The sequence below is a fragment of the Arachis duranensis genome, chromosome 10, assembly GCF_000817695.3.
Source record: "Arachis duranensis cultivar V14167 chromosome 10, aradu.V14167.gnm2.J7QH, whole genome shotgun sequence".
NCBI lineage: Eukaryota > Viridiplantae > Streptophyta > Magnoliopsida > Fabales > Fabaceae > Arachis > Arachis duranensis.
The window spans coordinates 98,345,807-98,362,349 of NC_029781.3; the positions used below are offsets into that span (position 1 = coordinate 98,345,807).

The 16,543-nt window shown below is 31.5% G+C and overlaps 2 protein-coding genes across 2 annotated transcripts; both read left to right on the plus strand.

Annotated features, from left to right (window-relative positions):
• Positions 1-1,763: 1,763 nt before the first annotated feature.
• On the plus strand, positions 1,764-8,478 carry LOC107471134 (uncharacterized). The gene is made up of 7 exons (XM_016090575.1): positions 1,764-1,851; positions 1,966-2,013; positions 2,123-2,179; positions 3,788-4,226; positions 4,472-5,391; positions 5,487-6,704; positions 6,818-8,478. Exons 1-7 carry the CDS (start codon positions 1,764-1,766, stop codon positions 8,476-8,478), a joined length of 4,431 nt encoding a protein of 1,476 aa, XP_015946061.1.
• Positions 8,479-12,082: 3,604 nt separating this feature from the next.
• Positions 12,083-14,279, plus strand: LOC110276056 (replication protein A 70 kDa DNA-binding subunit A-like). The gene is made up of 8 exons (XM_052255717.1): positions 12,083-12,232; positions 12,537-12,804; positions 12,908-13,004; positions 13,142-13,263; positions 13,376-13,460; positions 13,570-13,702; positions 13,802-13,956; positions 14,108-14,279. The coding sequence occupies exons 1-8, from the start codon at positions 12,083-12,085 to the stop codon at positions 14,277-14,279; spliced, it is 1,182 nt and encodes a 393-aa protein (XP_052111677.1).
• The last annotated feature ends 2,264 nt before the right edge of the window (positions 14,280-16,543 follow it).

Below are 16,543 nucleotides of genomic sequence, written 5' to 3' on the forward strand. Positions count from 1 at the left end.
ATGCAAGTGTATGTTGTTAGTTTTTTTTCATGTGTTTTCACTTTATGGGATGGCATGTTCCTTATTCAAACAATATTTCTTATGTGTTACTTTCAAAATAGGTTATATGTGGGGATACTTATCCTCCCATATTCCAAGGGCTCATTGGAAAGAAGTTGCTGCTCAAGGTTGATACCAAAGGTGTCCCACATGATACATTTTATGGGACTTTCCAAGTTACGAGAATTTGTGATGATTCCACCATCATTGCGATGTTTGAACTTCCCAATTATGATGCTGATGATGAGTCTTCTCCAAAAAAGGTTAGATATACATGCAAATGTTTTTAGATCCTGTTAATTCATCATTAATTTCATATTTTTTGTTTCTTTATTGTGCTGTTGTCAATTTCTGTTATGATCATTACCTATTTAAACTCTTATTGCATATGAATAGGAGCATGATTTACACAAATCTGTTCCTGCTGGAAAAGCTGATGTTGGTATTAAGAAGGAGTCTTCTGATAGTTTTATCAAAACTGAGAAAGATGCTGGTGATTGTGCTGGGATTTTGTGTAAATCCCCAGTTCTTATAGATTTTTTGGCTGAAAAACAGCCTGTTATTTCTGTGGGGACTGAATTTGTTGGCTTAATTGATGGTGAGCATGGAAAGGAAGAGAAAACTCCCAGCAATGATACTCTTAGTGATGATCTTTCTGTTGAAATCGATATATTGCTTAGCTCAACGGAAAAAGAAACTCAGGTGCTGATGTATAATATTTTATTCCTCATTCTTATGTGTGCTATTTCTAATTGTATTTTGCATTCTTCAGTGAGATTCATACGTTTTTTTAATTTCTTTCTCATAGGAGTTGTTGTCCCATGTTCTTGAAGCACCTTCCCAAAATGGAGAGAAGCTTACCCATGAAAATCATGTTGTGACCTCCAAGAGTAAGAGAAATTTGAATCCTCAGTTTGAAGAGGTTGCTGTTGATGCAGATGGGCGTGGGTTCAAGGTTGCTAAGGTTAATGGAGTTTGATTGAAGGTGTGGAATTGAGCTGATGTGTCTAGGTGTAGGTGTCTTATATAGTTTATCTATAAGTATTTAGGAAGGCTTGTGGTTCCAAATAGATGGACATGTAATCATGCTGGCTTGATGGTATTTTGATTTGACTTTTTTGGATTGTGTCCAACAAATAGGATTGTTAGATATAGGGGTTTTGCTTTTGTGATTGCTCGTGTAATGTGCCAAGTATGTCTATTCTGAACTCCTCCTTTTTGTAATAGTGACTTTGCTAGGGATTGGACACATTTTCAATGTTGTAGTCTCTTTAGGTTACATACTATAATATGTAGCCAGATGTTGGAATCCTCCTTATCATAGGGGAGATAGCCATATGTATTTGTGTAGATCACTATCAGTCAAATTTTAATGAAATGCAGCAGTTCTTCTTTTGTATTTGTTTATTTGTTTATTGTTGTACAATTTTTGCTTTTCATGTTGATGTTGATGCCCGTTAGTTATTAGTGTTAGTTATAAAACTTTATTTTCCTTCATTTTGTCTCTTATCAAAGGTGTGCATGGTTATATCAGTTTTTTGTTGATGTGTTTCAAATCTTTTGCCCCGATTCATTCCCCTCCTCCTCCCCCTTTTTTTTGTTATTTTTTTTTCATTTGTTGCTTATAGAAACTTAAGTATGTGCATCTCTCTTTTCAATGAATTAGGTTTACTCCTTGCTTTTCACATTTCAACCTTTTTTTCTGTTTAGTTCGAGTAACAAAGATGTCTCATAACTCAGTTCGTGCTAGAGAGTATAGGCGAAATTGTTTAAAAAGAAAGCGAACACAAACTCATCATCGAAATGCAAGAGGTTAGTTTTGGATTGAGATTCATGATATTTTTAGTGGTTTATACTCCAATTTTTACTGATTTGATATATATGCGATTGTTTGTAATTTTTTTGTTTTGTTTTGTAATGCTTTAGAGGTCCTTGATTCCTCGGTGCCTGTTTTATCTTTGAATGATTATATGGGTAATTTTTATTGCTCTCTTTATATTTTTGTATTTAATCTTTTTGTTTCTAATAATCTATTTTTTTATTTTATATGTTTTCAATGTCTCTATTTCTTCTTATGTTTTAGAAAATTTATTTGAGGTGTCCCAGAATGTTAATCAGAGTTCACATTTGACTTTGTCAGGTATAATAATATATTTAAGTATTTTATCCCATTTTGATTCTTTTCTGTTAAATTATATTTTAAGTTTCTTTGGTTTATATGTAATAGCAAATGTATTTAAGTCATTTATTATTGTTTTTTTATGCTTTTAAACCTAAAAGGGTTATTTTAACTATTAGTAGGCCAGAGAATTACTAATTAAACATATGTCTAGACTTTTGTATTGGGTCTCTTTTTAATTTGACAACTCAATTAATATTTTGTATAATTAAATGTGATGTAAGGTAATTATAATAACCCTAAATTGTGATAAGTTGTTATTAAATTAGGTAATGTAATCGTAAAATTGTTTAGTTGTTGTTTACATGGCTGAAAGTTATTGAAGTACCTAATAGTTGATTCAAAGCACACAGTCATTGAAGGTAATTAGATTAGCTACTGTAAGCCTGACCATCTATCGTATGTGGTAAATATAATTAATATCATTGTAAAATTCTTTATTGAATTGTTTGGATCAGTAGATATGTTTAATTTATATAGTTCTTTCAAACATACATAAGGACTACATCCTTTTTGGTTATTGAAGGTTTTAATTGGTTTTGTCCGCTTTTTGGAAAACTGGCCGGTTTTAAGCGGTTCACATCCTTCTTCGGTTCAAACCTAAACTTGATCTGGTTAAACTATCGGTTCGAATGGTTCGTCGGTTTAATAGGCTGAACCGGCAGATCTAGTCTGATTCTTATAGCTATAGTTTTATGTCATAATTAGTGGTTTTACATTAAAAAAATGTTTAATTAATTTGTCCATTCTTCTAATTTTTGCAAATCTTCTATCTGTTCCATATAATTATTTTTTTTAGTTCTCTTTGTCAAAATTTGTTTTTTTTTTCAACTTCTTCAATTATCCCTTTGTTGATAGTGATTTGGTCAATTGTATCGCGAGCTATTTACAATAAATAATGTCATGCATGGATTGAAGTCAGAGAAAAAGAAAGGCTTGGTAGCGAATTAAGAGAAAAAATTGTGCAATGACTGAATTAAAGTTAAAAACAACAATTTATGCGAAATTGTTTTGTTCATTTTCATACTTTATTATATTTGTAATGTTTACCTTACATGTTCATTCTTAAATAATTAATTGAATTTTTATTACATGAATATTTTCTTTTCTATATTTGGTTGTTGAATATATCTTTGCATAACTTTGTCTTATTTTAAATCAAAATGGATGATATAGACCAATCAAAAATATATAATCCTTCGATAAATTCATTCAGTCAAGTTGGTTCTGTTATTGATCATCCTCTGTTCTTGCAAAGTGAGATACAAGGTACGCTCTCTTTCTTAAATCATATATTATTGAAGAATAGTAAAATAGACTGCTTATTTATTTAGTGTTAAAACATCTGACTGTGATTATGTCGTGAGATGTTATTCAGTAACTGTAAAATAAAAATAGTGTTTTGTGATATATTCTCCTCACAAGATTCAAATGAGTCAAGTATTTAGTCTATATAATATCTTTATGCTAATGGTTTATTCATGCTGTGTTGAATCTATTTTGTGTCATATAATTCAGATGAGGTTCTTTTATTGTTGTGTATATTTTTCTCAATTTTATGTCTACCAGGTTGCCTTGATGTTGGTGACCCTAACTATGAATGTTCAATTTGTGGCGCGTGTTTCTGGTTATTAAAACGTGTTGAAAGAGAGTCTACAGTTAATCGTCCTATTTTTACTGCTTGTTGCTCAAAGGGAAAAATCCAGTTACCTTATCTTCAAAAGCCCCCAGATCTGTTATATGATTTGATCAATGGACATGATAGCAAGAGTTTGTATTTCCAAAAAAATATTCGATCTTATAACAGTATGTTTGCCTTCACGTCTCTTGGCGGTAAGGTATTGGATTCTGTGAATGATGGGAGGGGTCCACCGCAGTTTATAATAAGTGGTCAAAATTATCATCGGATTGGAAGTTTGCTCCCAGTTGCTGGTGAGAAGCCTAAATTTGCACAGTTATACGTATACGACACTCAGCATGAGATAATGCATAGGCAGCGAATTTTTGGGTATGTGTGTTTGAAACTTTGTTGTTTAGTGTTTTTGTTGTATTTTCCTGGTGTTTTATTGTTATCTGTATTGTGAATTAGGTTTATAGCTGTGACTTCATATATATACTGTGTTTTGTTCCTGTTATAATATGCTATTAGTTATTTTTTGCTAATAAAAGATTTTTAATATCAAAATATGTTACAATGGTATTTCTGTGTGGTTTTTAAATATATTTTTTCTGGTTAATATATTTTTGTTTTAGGCAAACATCTGAGATAGATAAAGAGTTGATAACTGAGTTGTTGCAAATGATCGATACTCATAATGTCATAGCACAGTCTTTTCGAAGAGTTAGAGAATTATATGAGTGTCATCCATCTGAGATTTTCTCATTGAAGTTGTATTCGCAACGGAACGTTGATCGAAGAATGTACAGTGCTCCCTCTTGCGATGAAGTTGCTGCTTTGATTGTTGGAGATTTTGATTCGTCGGACCATGGTCGTGACATTATTGTTCGATCTACTGGTGGTCGGTTGCAACGTATATATGAAACTCATGCTCTGTATTGGCCCTTACAGTATCCTCTGTTGTTTCCATATGGCGAGGATGGTTATCAGCTGAACATTGGTTATCGTGGTCAACAGCTCGGATATGTTCCTGGAAGGAGAACAAGAGTTTCCCTCAGGGAATTCATATGTTTTCGTCTCCAGATTAGGGAGCACAAAGATGGAATTATTCACAAGTCTAGGCGGTTGTTTCAACAATTTGTTGTTGATTGTTTCACGATGATTGAGTCGCAGAGGTTGTATGAGATTAGAATGAAGCAAAGTACAATTAGAGGAGAAGTCCTTCAAGGAATAGAGGAGGCTATGCATCGTGGCGATGATGAGGCTTCTTCAATTGGGACACGAATCATTTTGCCTTCCTCCTTCACTGGTGGTAGACGTTATATGTTTAACCGTTGTCAGGATGCCATGGCGATTTGCAAACATTTTGGGTATCCAGATTTGTTCCTCACTATTACGTGTAATCCAAATTGGCCTGAGTTTCAGCGGTTCACGGAGTGGGAGCGAATTCCGATCGCTGATCGTCCTGATATCTCTTGTCGTGTCTTTCATGCCAAGTTGAAGTGCCTCCTTAGTGATCTCAAGGAAGGTGTGTTTTTTTGTCCACTTAATGCAGGTAAGTTCTTTTCTCGGTTAGCATTTCAATTTATGTTAGTCGTGTTTGGACATGTAGTTGTCTGGCTTCTTCAGGATGTTTTTTGTATTTTTTAGGTATGTATACTATTGAGTTCCAAAAAAGGGGTCTACCGCATGCACACATGCTACTGTGGCTTAATGCGGAAAGCAACTTACAAAGTGTTGAAATTGTTGATGAATTCATCTGTGCCGAGCTACCCAATCCCCAGAAATTTCCATCTCTTTATAATGTTGTCACCAAGTACATGATCCATGGTCCCTGTGGTCCACTTAGACCGAGTTCTCCTTGCATGAAAGATGGTAAGTGCTCAAAATTTTATCCGAAAAAATTCGTTGACCAAACGAGCTTTGATGAAGATGGCTATCCAATATATAGACGTCGTAATATGGGTGTCACAGTGAAGATCAATGATGTCGATATCGACAATAGATTTGTTGTGCCTTATAATCCACTGTTGTTAATGAAATACCAAGCTCACATAAATCTCGAGTTCTGTAACATGTCAAACGTTATCAAGTATCTATTTAAATATGTTAACAAGGGTCCGGATCGGGTGACCGCAACTGTTGGAGAGAGATATGATGTTGGTGAATCTTCTCAGGTGGTTGATGAGATCAAACAGTATTATGATTGTCGTTATTTGTCACCGTCTGAATCCATGTGGAGAATTTTTGCTTACGATATTCATCAAAGATGGCCGTCGGTACAGAGGTTGACTTTTCACTTGCCCAACCAGCAACATGTTGTATTCGATGATGCTGATATCACTACTCATGTTTATTTGCGCAACAAAGATTTGTTGACGATGTTTACGGGTTGGATGATGGCCAACAGGCGGTTCTCGGAGGGGCGGTCTCTAACATATGTTGAATATCCAGGCAAATTTGTCTATTGTTTGAGGAGCAGGGAGTGGAAGCCAAGACAAAGGGGATTTTCAATTGGAAGATTGAGTTTTGCTCATCCCTCATCTGGTGAACTTTTCTACATGCGGATGCTTTTGAATGTACAGAGAGGTTGTACTAGCTTTCGAAGTATAAGAACCGTGAATGGTGTTACATATGATACATTTCAAGAGGCATGTTCCGCCATGGGATTCTTGATAGATGATAAAGAGTATGTTTCTGCTATTAAGGAAGTCGCCGAGTTAGCGTCGGCTGCGCAGCTAAGGAGGCTTTTTGTGATGTTGCTGTTATCTGGTTCCATGGGAAGACCTCTGTTAGTTTGGGAGCAAACTTGGACTTATTTGTCTGATGATATTCTTTACCGTAGAAGACACGAGCTGCAATATCCTGGTAAGATTTTTGTTTGTCGTGAATTTATTACAAGATAGGTAGGCACACACGCATCCATACAGTAGAGAAGTTATATTATGGTGCTAATATTTATTAATTATTGTTGAACGTAGATCTTACTATGAGTCAAGACGAGTTACAGACGTTTTGTTTGTTGGAGATTGAGAGACTATTGCAGAGTAATGGAAAATCATTGAGAAATTATGCTGGCATGCCCGTTCCTAATAACTCTTTAGTCTCTCAATTTAGCAATTTGATGCTGTTGCGTGAGTTGCAGTATGATACTGTTTCTTTGTCTCGTGAGCATGATGCAGATCTCTTAAAGTTAAATGAAGAACAGAGGGTGGTCTACGATAAAATTATTGACTGTGTTTCGAATAAGAAGGATGGGTTCTTTTTTGTGTACGGGTTTGGTGGCACTGGAAAAACTTTTTTATACAGAGTTTTGTCAGCTAGATTGCGATCTGAGAAAAAGATTGTTATCAATGTTGCTTCTAGTGGTATTGCTTCTCTGTTGTTACCTGGTGGTAAGACGGCTCATTCTATGTTCAATATTCCTGTTGATCTGACTGAAGACACTGTTTGTCGGATTAAGAATGACAGTCCAAAAGCTGAGGTATTTTGGTTGGCCGATTTGATTATTTGGGATGAGGCACCGATGACTAACAAATTAGCATTTGAAGCGCTTGATAGGACGTTGCGTGATATAATGGTTTCAGTCTCTGATAGGAATAAAGATTTACCTTTTGGTGGGAAGGTGGTTGTTCTGGGTGGTGATTTCAGGCAGGTGTTGCCAGTTATTCCAAAAGGTTCGCGTGCTGATATTGTCATGGCTTCCATAAATTCTTCTATCATTTGGAAATATTGCGAAGTTTTGCGATTGACAAAAAATATGAGGTTAGCAATCGGATCGGAACAATCAACTGCTCAGGAGTTAAGGTCGTTTTCAGATTGGATACTTCAAATCGGTGAAGGTCGATGTGGAGCAGTGGTCAACGATAAACTTTTTGTTGATATTCCTTCTGATCTAATCATTCCTGTCTTGGAAAATCCAGTGGAAGATATTGTAAATACAATCTATCCAAATTTGGTTCAGAATTTTTGTGATCCAAGTTTTTTCCAAGATAGGGCAATACTTGCTCCGACTGTCGAAAATGTTGAAGAGATAAACAATTATATAGTTGACTTGTTGCCCGGTGAGGAGAAAAATTACCTCAGTGCTGATTCGATATGTGGTAGCGATGCTTATTCTGATGTTGATGTTGATTGGATAACTGTTGAATTCTTGAATCAGATTAGGTGTTCTGGTCTACCTAATCATTTGTTGAAGTTGAAAATAGGCGTGCCTATTATTTTGTTGAGGAATATTGATCCGGCTGGGGGTTTGTGTAATGGGACTCGACTTGTCGTGCGAGATCTAGGGACAAATGTGATTGGTGCCGATATTGTTTCTGGTAGCAATGTTGGGGATAAAGTTTTTATCACTAGAATGAATATGATTCCTAGTGATACGGTTATACCGTTTAAATTCCAACGTCGTCAATTTCCGGTTTCTTTGTCGTTTGCAATGACAATCAACAAAAGCCAGGGTCAGACATTATCAACAGTCGGTTTGTTCTTGCGTCGTCCTGTGTTTTCTCACGGTCAGCTTTATGTAGCTCTTTCCCGAGTTAGGAATAGAAATGGTCTTAAGATTTTACTTTGTGATGAAGGATTAGTTGATACTGCCAGGACTGAAAACGTTGTATTTAAGGAAGTTTTTGATAAGATATAATGTATTTTTTTGTTATATGATTCAGTTTTAACTGTGTAATTTATAGTTTTGATTTTGTGTATATGTTCTTTGTAGAGGGCCATCTTCTTTGGGGTATTTTTAAAATTGTCTCAAGCATTTCGTGTGCACTAGATGCATTATTCTTTATGAACCATTAGTTTCTATTAAGTGAAAATTAAAGGATGTTGTGAAAGAAAAGTATTCATACGTTTTATAAATATAGAATATATTAGTTGGAGAAAAAGAAGTATACGTTACCAATAAATATATAAATAAATAAATTGCATAATATATACTGTATTTAAAAGAAAAAAAGAAAGAGTACTCCGAATCAATAAATTTCACGCGACTAATCATTAGTATCGGAATAACTGGTTTAAATTGCATAATATATATTGTATTTATAAATATGTGATACTGTATAAGTAGATAATTGTGCTTTTTTGATAAATTTTGATGATTTATATTTTCATATTTTGTTTTAATTTTTTTTTTACTTGGAAAAGCTATTTTTTAAATACAGTTATTTTATTTGATATGAAAAAGATATGAAAAATGTATTTCATTACGTGGTTTTGAAAATATTCAATTTTATTAAAAAACTTAGTTATTTACTTTTTCTAAGTGGATATTGTTTTTTACAAAAAAAAATTAAAGAAACTATATCTTTAATATATTAATAAGAATAAAATATGACCTATTTATTAATAAAAAATAATTATTTATCTTTTCTTAGAAAAAAAACGTTAGATCATATGAATGCAGATTTTGATTTTGCTCGGTCAAAAAAATGTTAATTATAATCTAATTATATATTTTGTTAGGAAAAAAATTTCTTTGTGCTTTCTCTCTTCTATTTTTTTATTATTGTTTTCGTTTTAATAATTAGGTCAAATTCTAATTTCATGTTTAATATTTTAAATCTTTTATTTTAGTGCAGAATAATTTTACACCATTTTAGTATTATTTCAATCTTAAAATTGGTACAAATTTTATATATTAGGAAATATTTTGTATTAGACTATTCAGATTTAAAGTATGTAATTATGTAATAAAATGTTATGCATTTATTATAGTTCATCTATGTTCTTTTTTTATATTAACCTTTGTTTTCTATATAATGTAATCAAATGGTCTATATAAATGTGGGATATTGTATAAATAGATAATTGTTCTGCTTATTTAAAATATACTCTCTTTTTTAGTGGATAACTTTGATGATTGATATCTTTATATTTTATTTTGATTTTTTTTTTTAGTTTAGAAAGCGATTTTTTAAAATATAGTTATTTTTTTTTATATGAAAAGGTTATTTCATTACATGCTTTTGAAAATATTCAATTTTATTAAAAAAATTACTTATTTACTTTTTTTATTTTGATATTGTTTTTTCGGAAGAGAAAGATAAGCAAAGTGTATTCTTAATATATTAATAAGAATAAGATATGAGCATTTTATTAATAAAAGTAATTATTTATCTTTTCTTATAAGGAAAAGTCAAATCATATCAATGTAAATTTGATTTTAAATTTGTCAATAAAATTTGATTTTAATGTAGATTATATCTTTTGTTAGAATAAAAATTCCTTGGTGCTTTCTCTCTTCTATTTTTTTTATTATTTTGGTTCTAATATTTAAGTCAAGTTGTAATTTGATGTTTGATATTTTAAATCTTTTATTTTAGTGCAGAATAATTTTTCTTGCTTTTAATATTATTTCACTCTTAAATTTGATACAAATTATTTGTATTAGGAAATATTTTGTATTAGGCTATTGAAATTTAAAGTAGTAAGTGTTGCACTAAAATGTTATACATTTATTAGAGTTTATCAATGTTCTTCTTTTATATTAAAGTTTGATTTCTATATAATATAATAAAATGGTCTATATAAATATGAGATATTCTATTAGCACATAATTGTCGTGCTGATTTAAAAAATATCCTCGTCTTAATTTATTACGTGGATTTGATGGTATTAAAATTTATTGAAAAATTTGATTATTTATTTTTTTAAATCTAATATTGTCTTTTCCAAATAAATTGAAAGAAACTATATTGTTAATATATCAATTATTTTACTTAATCATTTTTGTTGAAAAAAAAATATTTTATAATAGTTAATACCAGATTTGAAATGCGAAAAAAAAGCAAAAAAAAATATCTTTAAAATAAATATAAAAAAAATACCTTCATAAAGTAAATTGATCATAACATTTATGTGACAATGGGATTTAACCAAACAAAATTGCTATAAGATGAGAATGGTTTATATTCTCTGACACTAAACAATTTTGATGGACTATATGACTACTTAGACATAAGAACTCGTGAGATAAAATTTAATCAATTTATTTTTTATCAAGATCTAAAAATCAATAAATTTTTTATATTTCTAACATATATATTTAATTAATAAATATATTATTTTAATTTTGATGTTTCTAACAAATATATTTAAGTAATAAATATATTATTAGTAATGAATTTTTTATAATGTCATATGTGAATTTTTTCTTAGTACCTCTTAACATACTTGCTTGGAGGATTATGTTTTTATTAATACAATCCTATCAATTTAGCCATAACCCTAACTAAAGTTAGATAATGTGACTTTGGTTAATTTTTTTTCCCAAATTCATCACTTTCTCCCTAAAAGACCTTGGAGCTCAGCGCATTTTCTTCATCCCTAAGCTGAGTGCATCCGTCGGAGCATTTCCCTGTGGGCTCCGTCGCTGAAGTTTCTTCTTCTCTCGTGGGTTTTGGCGACATGCAGGGAAGGTATAGATATCTCTGCGATTCCATTCGATTCTACCACGAAGGTGTTCTTCTGTCGGTTGCGTGTCTTCTCTGTCCCCAAGGTTCCTCTTTCTGTCTCTGTCTTGGTCATACGGCATTTCTCCATCTCCATTTCTGTGATTTAGATAGCAGATGTTGGCACCGCGATTCAAGAGGTATATGTGGTCTAAATTCTATTCTCCTCCTTTTGAAGCGTTAAGGTTTCCTTCTCCAGTTTCAATTCCTTTTTTCCTGATAATTGTTACTGTTTTTCTTATGCATCGTTTAGTTTTTAGTTGTTTGGTTTCTGATCTACTCATGGTGATTGTTACTTTTTTTTTTCAAATCAATGGTTCTCTCATATGTTTGTGCGTTTGGTGTTTCGGGAAAATAATTTTCTTCTTTGGGGTTTTGCTGAGTATAATTTATATGATGTTCTTACTTCTATTGTACTGAAGTTTACTGTAGTGTTAGGTATACTTGACTCATGAAATTCTGTTCTTGCTTTATTGTGAATTGTCAAATCAGCAATATGTGGTAGGTACTTGGTAATTTGTAACATGTCTCTTCCCACATTGTTTTTGCTCTTTTTCTATCAGTATTTGGTTACTTGTGATATCGTCCTAAATGATGTGTGTAGGGATATCAATCTATATATGCCTATTAGTCTATCTCTGTCTCATATGTGAAGCTTTCATTGTAAGCTTTAGTGTTTGTTAACTTTGGGAGTTTATAACTCCAACTCCTCTGTTTATCTTCTCTTATTGGTTCTGAAAATTTCTCTTTATATTTTCTTCTTTTGGTGTTGTTGTTCTATATATGTTGGGAATGAATAATCGTGTTGATTTGGTGGAGAAAATCACTCCGTGGAGGGAATCATGGAAAGTGCATGTTAAAGTTGTGAAGTTGTGGTACCAGAAGAATACAGCTTTGGATCCTTCTCAAAATCTGTTGCATATGGTCTTAATGGATGAGAAGGTCAGTTTTATTTTATTTTAGGGTTTCCTTAAGTTGTTGCCACTTTTCATTTTTTTTTAAGTATGCTGAAGGGAATTTTTATTCTTTGTTGCAAATTGATATGTTTTTGTTGTTTTAAATTTTTTATGAATTGTTACTATGCTCTTTTCATTTTTTTTTAAGTATGCTGAAGGGAATTTTTATTCTTTGTTGCAAACTGATATGTTTTTCTTGTTTTAATTTTTTTATGAATTGTTACTATGCTGCTTGGATACTGAAATTTGTTAATAAATTCAAAATAGTAACCATTTTTTTTTAATTGCAGTTACACAAGATCCAAGCTACCATTAGAGATGAGCTTATATCAAAGTTTGCTGTGTCTCTAAATGAAGGTGATCTGTATTTGATAACCAATTTTACAGTTTTGCCAAACACTGGTTTGAACAGAGTGACCAAACATCGGTTCAGACTTTTGTTCCAATACAAGACCTCTGTTGTTTCTGTGGTCTCTCCAAGGATAACTCATTCCGGGTTGTGTTTTACATCAATAGATGAAATTGATCAAATGACAAGGGACCACAATTTCCTTATTGGTTTGTACAAGTTTCTTGCTCTACCCTTTTAGTATCATAGTATTCTGTTTTACCAAGTGTGCTTTCTGATTCAAAATTGTATATATTTCAATTTAATTATTAGACTTTGTTGGGATCATTACTGGTGTTCGAAAAGAAAGAGATGTAGCATCATATGGGAAGCTCATCAAAGCAGTTGTGCTAGAAGTTTTTAGTCATGGGTAATATATCTTTGAGTTTCTCCTATATCAGTAGTTATGTTCTATGCATTCAATTTTTTTTTGTGTTCTAGGCTTTATGTTTATAACAATAAATATATAGTTACATCCTTTTGATCTTTTGAAAGTTATTTCTCTAGGAAAAAGGTCCAATGCAATGTGTTTGGAAATGCTTGTGATCTCTTGGAATATGAAAACTTACAAAAATATCCAAGATCTCCACTGATTGTCCTTGAGTCTTTTAAAATCAAAGCAATTGAAGGTTAGTTTCAGGCATATTCAGGGAATTTTTACTCTAATATTTACTTTTCTGAAATCTGATGTTTTCAGTTTAATATGGTTTGAGGCTAATAGAGTAGTATTCTTGCATGCAGGTGGAGTAATTCTACAGAATGTGATCAATATCTCTAGATTATTCATTAATCCAGACATTCCTGAGTCTGTTGAGTTCCTAAGCAGGTTAGTTTTGATAAGAGTTTTGTAGATCTACAAGCTGCTTTGGTTATTTAGTTGGTATTCATGTATATGTTTTGTGTTATGAATATTAGTTATTGTGTCTTTTATGTAGATTTAGTGTAGCCAGTTATGGATTCTCAAGACTTGTGACCAATGACCTTGGATACTTAATTTCTAAAGTTGATGGTGATTATTTCAATCCCAAAGAGATCAGTAGTATTCAAGATCTTGATGTAGATAACAGGGTACTGTTTTAGATTGGCAAACTCTGCATTTAATACTTAAATTTCAATTTCTTAAACATGTGTGTTTGTGTTTATATAATTGTTTTTATAATTTTACAGGATGCTCATTACTTTGTAATTGAGACAATTAAGGAAGTTATGGATGAACCAGATTGGTGGTACTACTCATGTGTATGTGGTCATCCTGTTGTTGACCATGAGGATCTCTACCTTTGTGATGCTTGTTGTTCATGTGTTGAACATGTTATGCTCAAGTAAGGTTCATATGTAACTCTACTATTCAATGCATTAATTCTCAATCTTTTGGATTTTTGGTTGGTTCTCTCTTATGTGTCACTCTATGTGTTGTTAAGCAGCTTTAATTTATTGGTTTTAGTTATCATTCTTGGTTGTTAATTGTGTTAGGTATAGGATTCGGGTAAAGATTCACCATGCTGGGTGTGATGTTTTGTTTGTTCTGCTTGATAATGCGGCAACAAAACTATTTGGAAAAACCTATTCTGAAGCATTTCTCAGGATAGACGAAGAATTCCCTGTTGATCCTAGTGTGCTTGCAGTATCAACTCCTTCATATTGAACCTCATTTAATATTTATTATATATATTTTTTTCAAGTTTATTGATTCTTTTATATTGAACTCTCAAGGTCTGTCGGTCATATTCTCCATAAATGTTTGGTGATGTTGTTGGAGAGGATAAAGTTTTCAAGGTTGAAATTCTTCCTGCAGTTGATCCAGATTACTCCGGGTCCTTTAAAATTGTAAATGTCTTTAGTGATAATTCTGAACCAGCTACAACTGATGATTATATGAATGTATGATTTCTCACTCTATGTTACAACATGTTCATGCATTTTTCTTTTTTCTGAATCAATGGATTCGATGCTTATTCTAACCAAATTATCCCAGGCAAGGCTTCATGATCCGATTTTTCCACCAATCTACGATGCCTGTTTGCAGTATGGAATTGGGGAAGATTACAAGACTCAAGTAGTTTGTGATAATTCTATTCAATCAGAAACTATTGAAGATATTATTACTGATCTTATTTCACCTAATCGCTGTTATTCTGATGTTGAGAATGTATGTTTTTTTTGCCTCATTTCTTATAAAATCTGTTGGTTATTTCTTTTTGTTATTCTTCTTACATTTTTTGCTAAAAAGTCAGTAATTGATAGTTTTGTAAATTATTTGAAATTTGAAATGCTGTATTAATTTTTTCTTTGCTGGCAGGGTGGTTTTGTTTTCATTCTTGGAACTATATCATCTGTTTTCAAGAATCATAAGTGGTGGTTCTCAACTTGTTTATGTGGTTCTCTTGTGTCAGCTAATAAACAAATTTTATCATGTGATCTATGTCAGCTTCAATGCATTGATGCTGTCCCAAGGTGTTTTGTTCTTTAGTTTTATTCTGTTTTCCTAACTGATTATCATTTCATGTTAACTCAAAATTTCCTTGTTTTTTCTTGGTTTTCAAGATTCTGCTTGAAGATTGTAGCTTCTCATGCAAATGGCAACAATATATTTGTTCTCAAAGATCGTGAGGTTGTGCAACTGATAAAGACAAGATGCTCCACCTTTTTGGATAATCACCTAGAGTTGAATCAGGTTGTTATCTAGCTGTGGTTTTAATTAGTATATAGATATAGATACACTTAGTTCGTATTTATTGGCATTCGTAAGGAAAGCCTCAATTATTATTATGCTATTTTTTAAGTTTGTTTTTTTTTTGTTTTTAGGGATCTTATTGCAAAGTTGTTCCATTGAAACTCATTTCAAGTCTTTTGCACAAAAAAGTTGTATTCATGGTTGATGCTAGGCCTGTGGGTTATGAGATGAATCGATCTGTGTATATTGTTCAACAAATCTGGGATGATGCCTCTGTTATTAATGTTTTTGAGGCCGCTGCTGAGATGAATGAGCATAAAATTTGGTTGGATAGTTTTTGTAATTTGTTCAATTATTAGTATTTAAAAATATCAATAACTTAGAGGTTTTCAATTTTTTTCAGATTCATGTTCTGGTTGATTCTATCCTTGAGGTTGAAGATACTTTTAGCCAATGTGAAAGTGATCATGAGGCTGTTGAAGATCTAGATGCATTTTAGTTTAATATGTTAAGATAGTAGTTTAAGTTGTTGTTGTGCATGATCTTGATGCTTTTTAGTGTATTATGCTCAGATACTACTTTAAATTGTTGTTTGATTTGTAATATAATGGTAGTCTTTTCTCAATTCTAATATGGATATATATGTGATATTTATATATTTAATGAAATTCATTTTTTAATTACAGCAGAAAAAATGTGTTTTTTTTATGAGTTTCAAATAATCTGGTGCAATAATTAATCAATTATTAATCAGTATTAAAAAAGAAATGATAATTGTGAAAAAAAATATAGATAGTTTTTAATACATTGCTTTTCATTACGATTTAAATTTATTCAACCTAAAGTTGAATTTAATTGTTATTAAAAAATATATATCTCTTTATTTTTTTTTGTATTTAATCAAATTCCTTTTTAATTACAAAAAAAAAATAATATGCGTTTATTTTATCAGTTTCAAATAAACCCATGAAATAATTAAATTATTATTAATCAATATTAAAAGAAATGATAAATAAAAAAAATATACTGGTCAATAAAGTTGTTTTCATGACTATTATTAAGTATATTTAACCTAACATTCAATTTAATTGTTATTAAAAGATATATATCTTATCAATATTTTTAATTTTCTTTTTTGGCAAAAAAATGTCAATTCAAGGGTGCCATACTCCCATTAACACATAACTTATGTTGTCCCTTTTCTTAATTTTGTTCATTTACGGGTTCTTTCTTCT

Coding starts and splice junctions, on each gene's coding strand:
- LOC107471134 (XM_016090575.1), top strand. CDS start 1,764: ATGTCTCATAACTCAGTTCGTGCTAGAGAGTATAGGCGAAATTGTTTA. Junction 5,392..5,486: donor TTTTTGTCCACTTAATGCAG/GTAAGTTCTTTT, acceptor TGTATTTTTTAG/GTATGTATACTATTGAGTTC. Junction 6,705..6,817: donor ACACGAGCTGCAATATCCTG/GTAAGATTTTTG, acceptor TGTTGAACGTAG/ATCTTACTATGAGTCAAGAC.
- LOC110276056 (XM_052255717.1), top strand. CDS start 12,083: ATGAATAATCGTGTTGATTTGGTGGAGAAAATCACTCCGTGGAGGGAA. Junction 13,264..13,375: donor TAAAATCAAAGCAATTGAAG/GTTAGTTTCAGG, acceptor TCTTGCATGCAG/GTGGAGTAATTCTACAGAAT. Junction 13,461..13,569: donor TCTGTTGAGTTCCTAAGCAG/GTTAGTTTTGAT, acceptor TCTTTTATGTAG/ATTTAGTGTAGCCAGTTATG.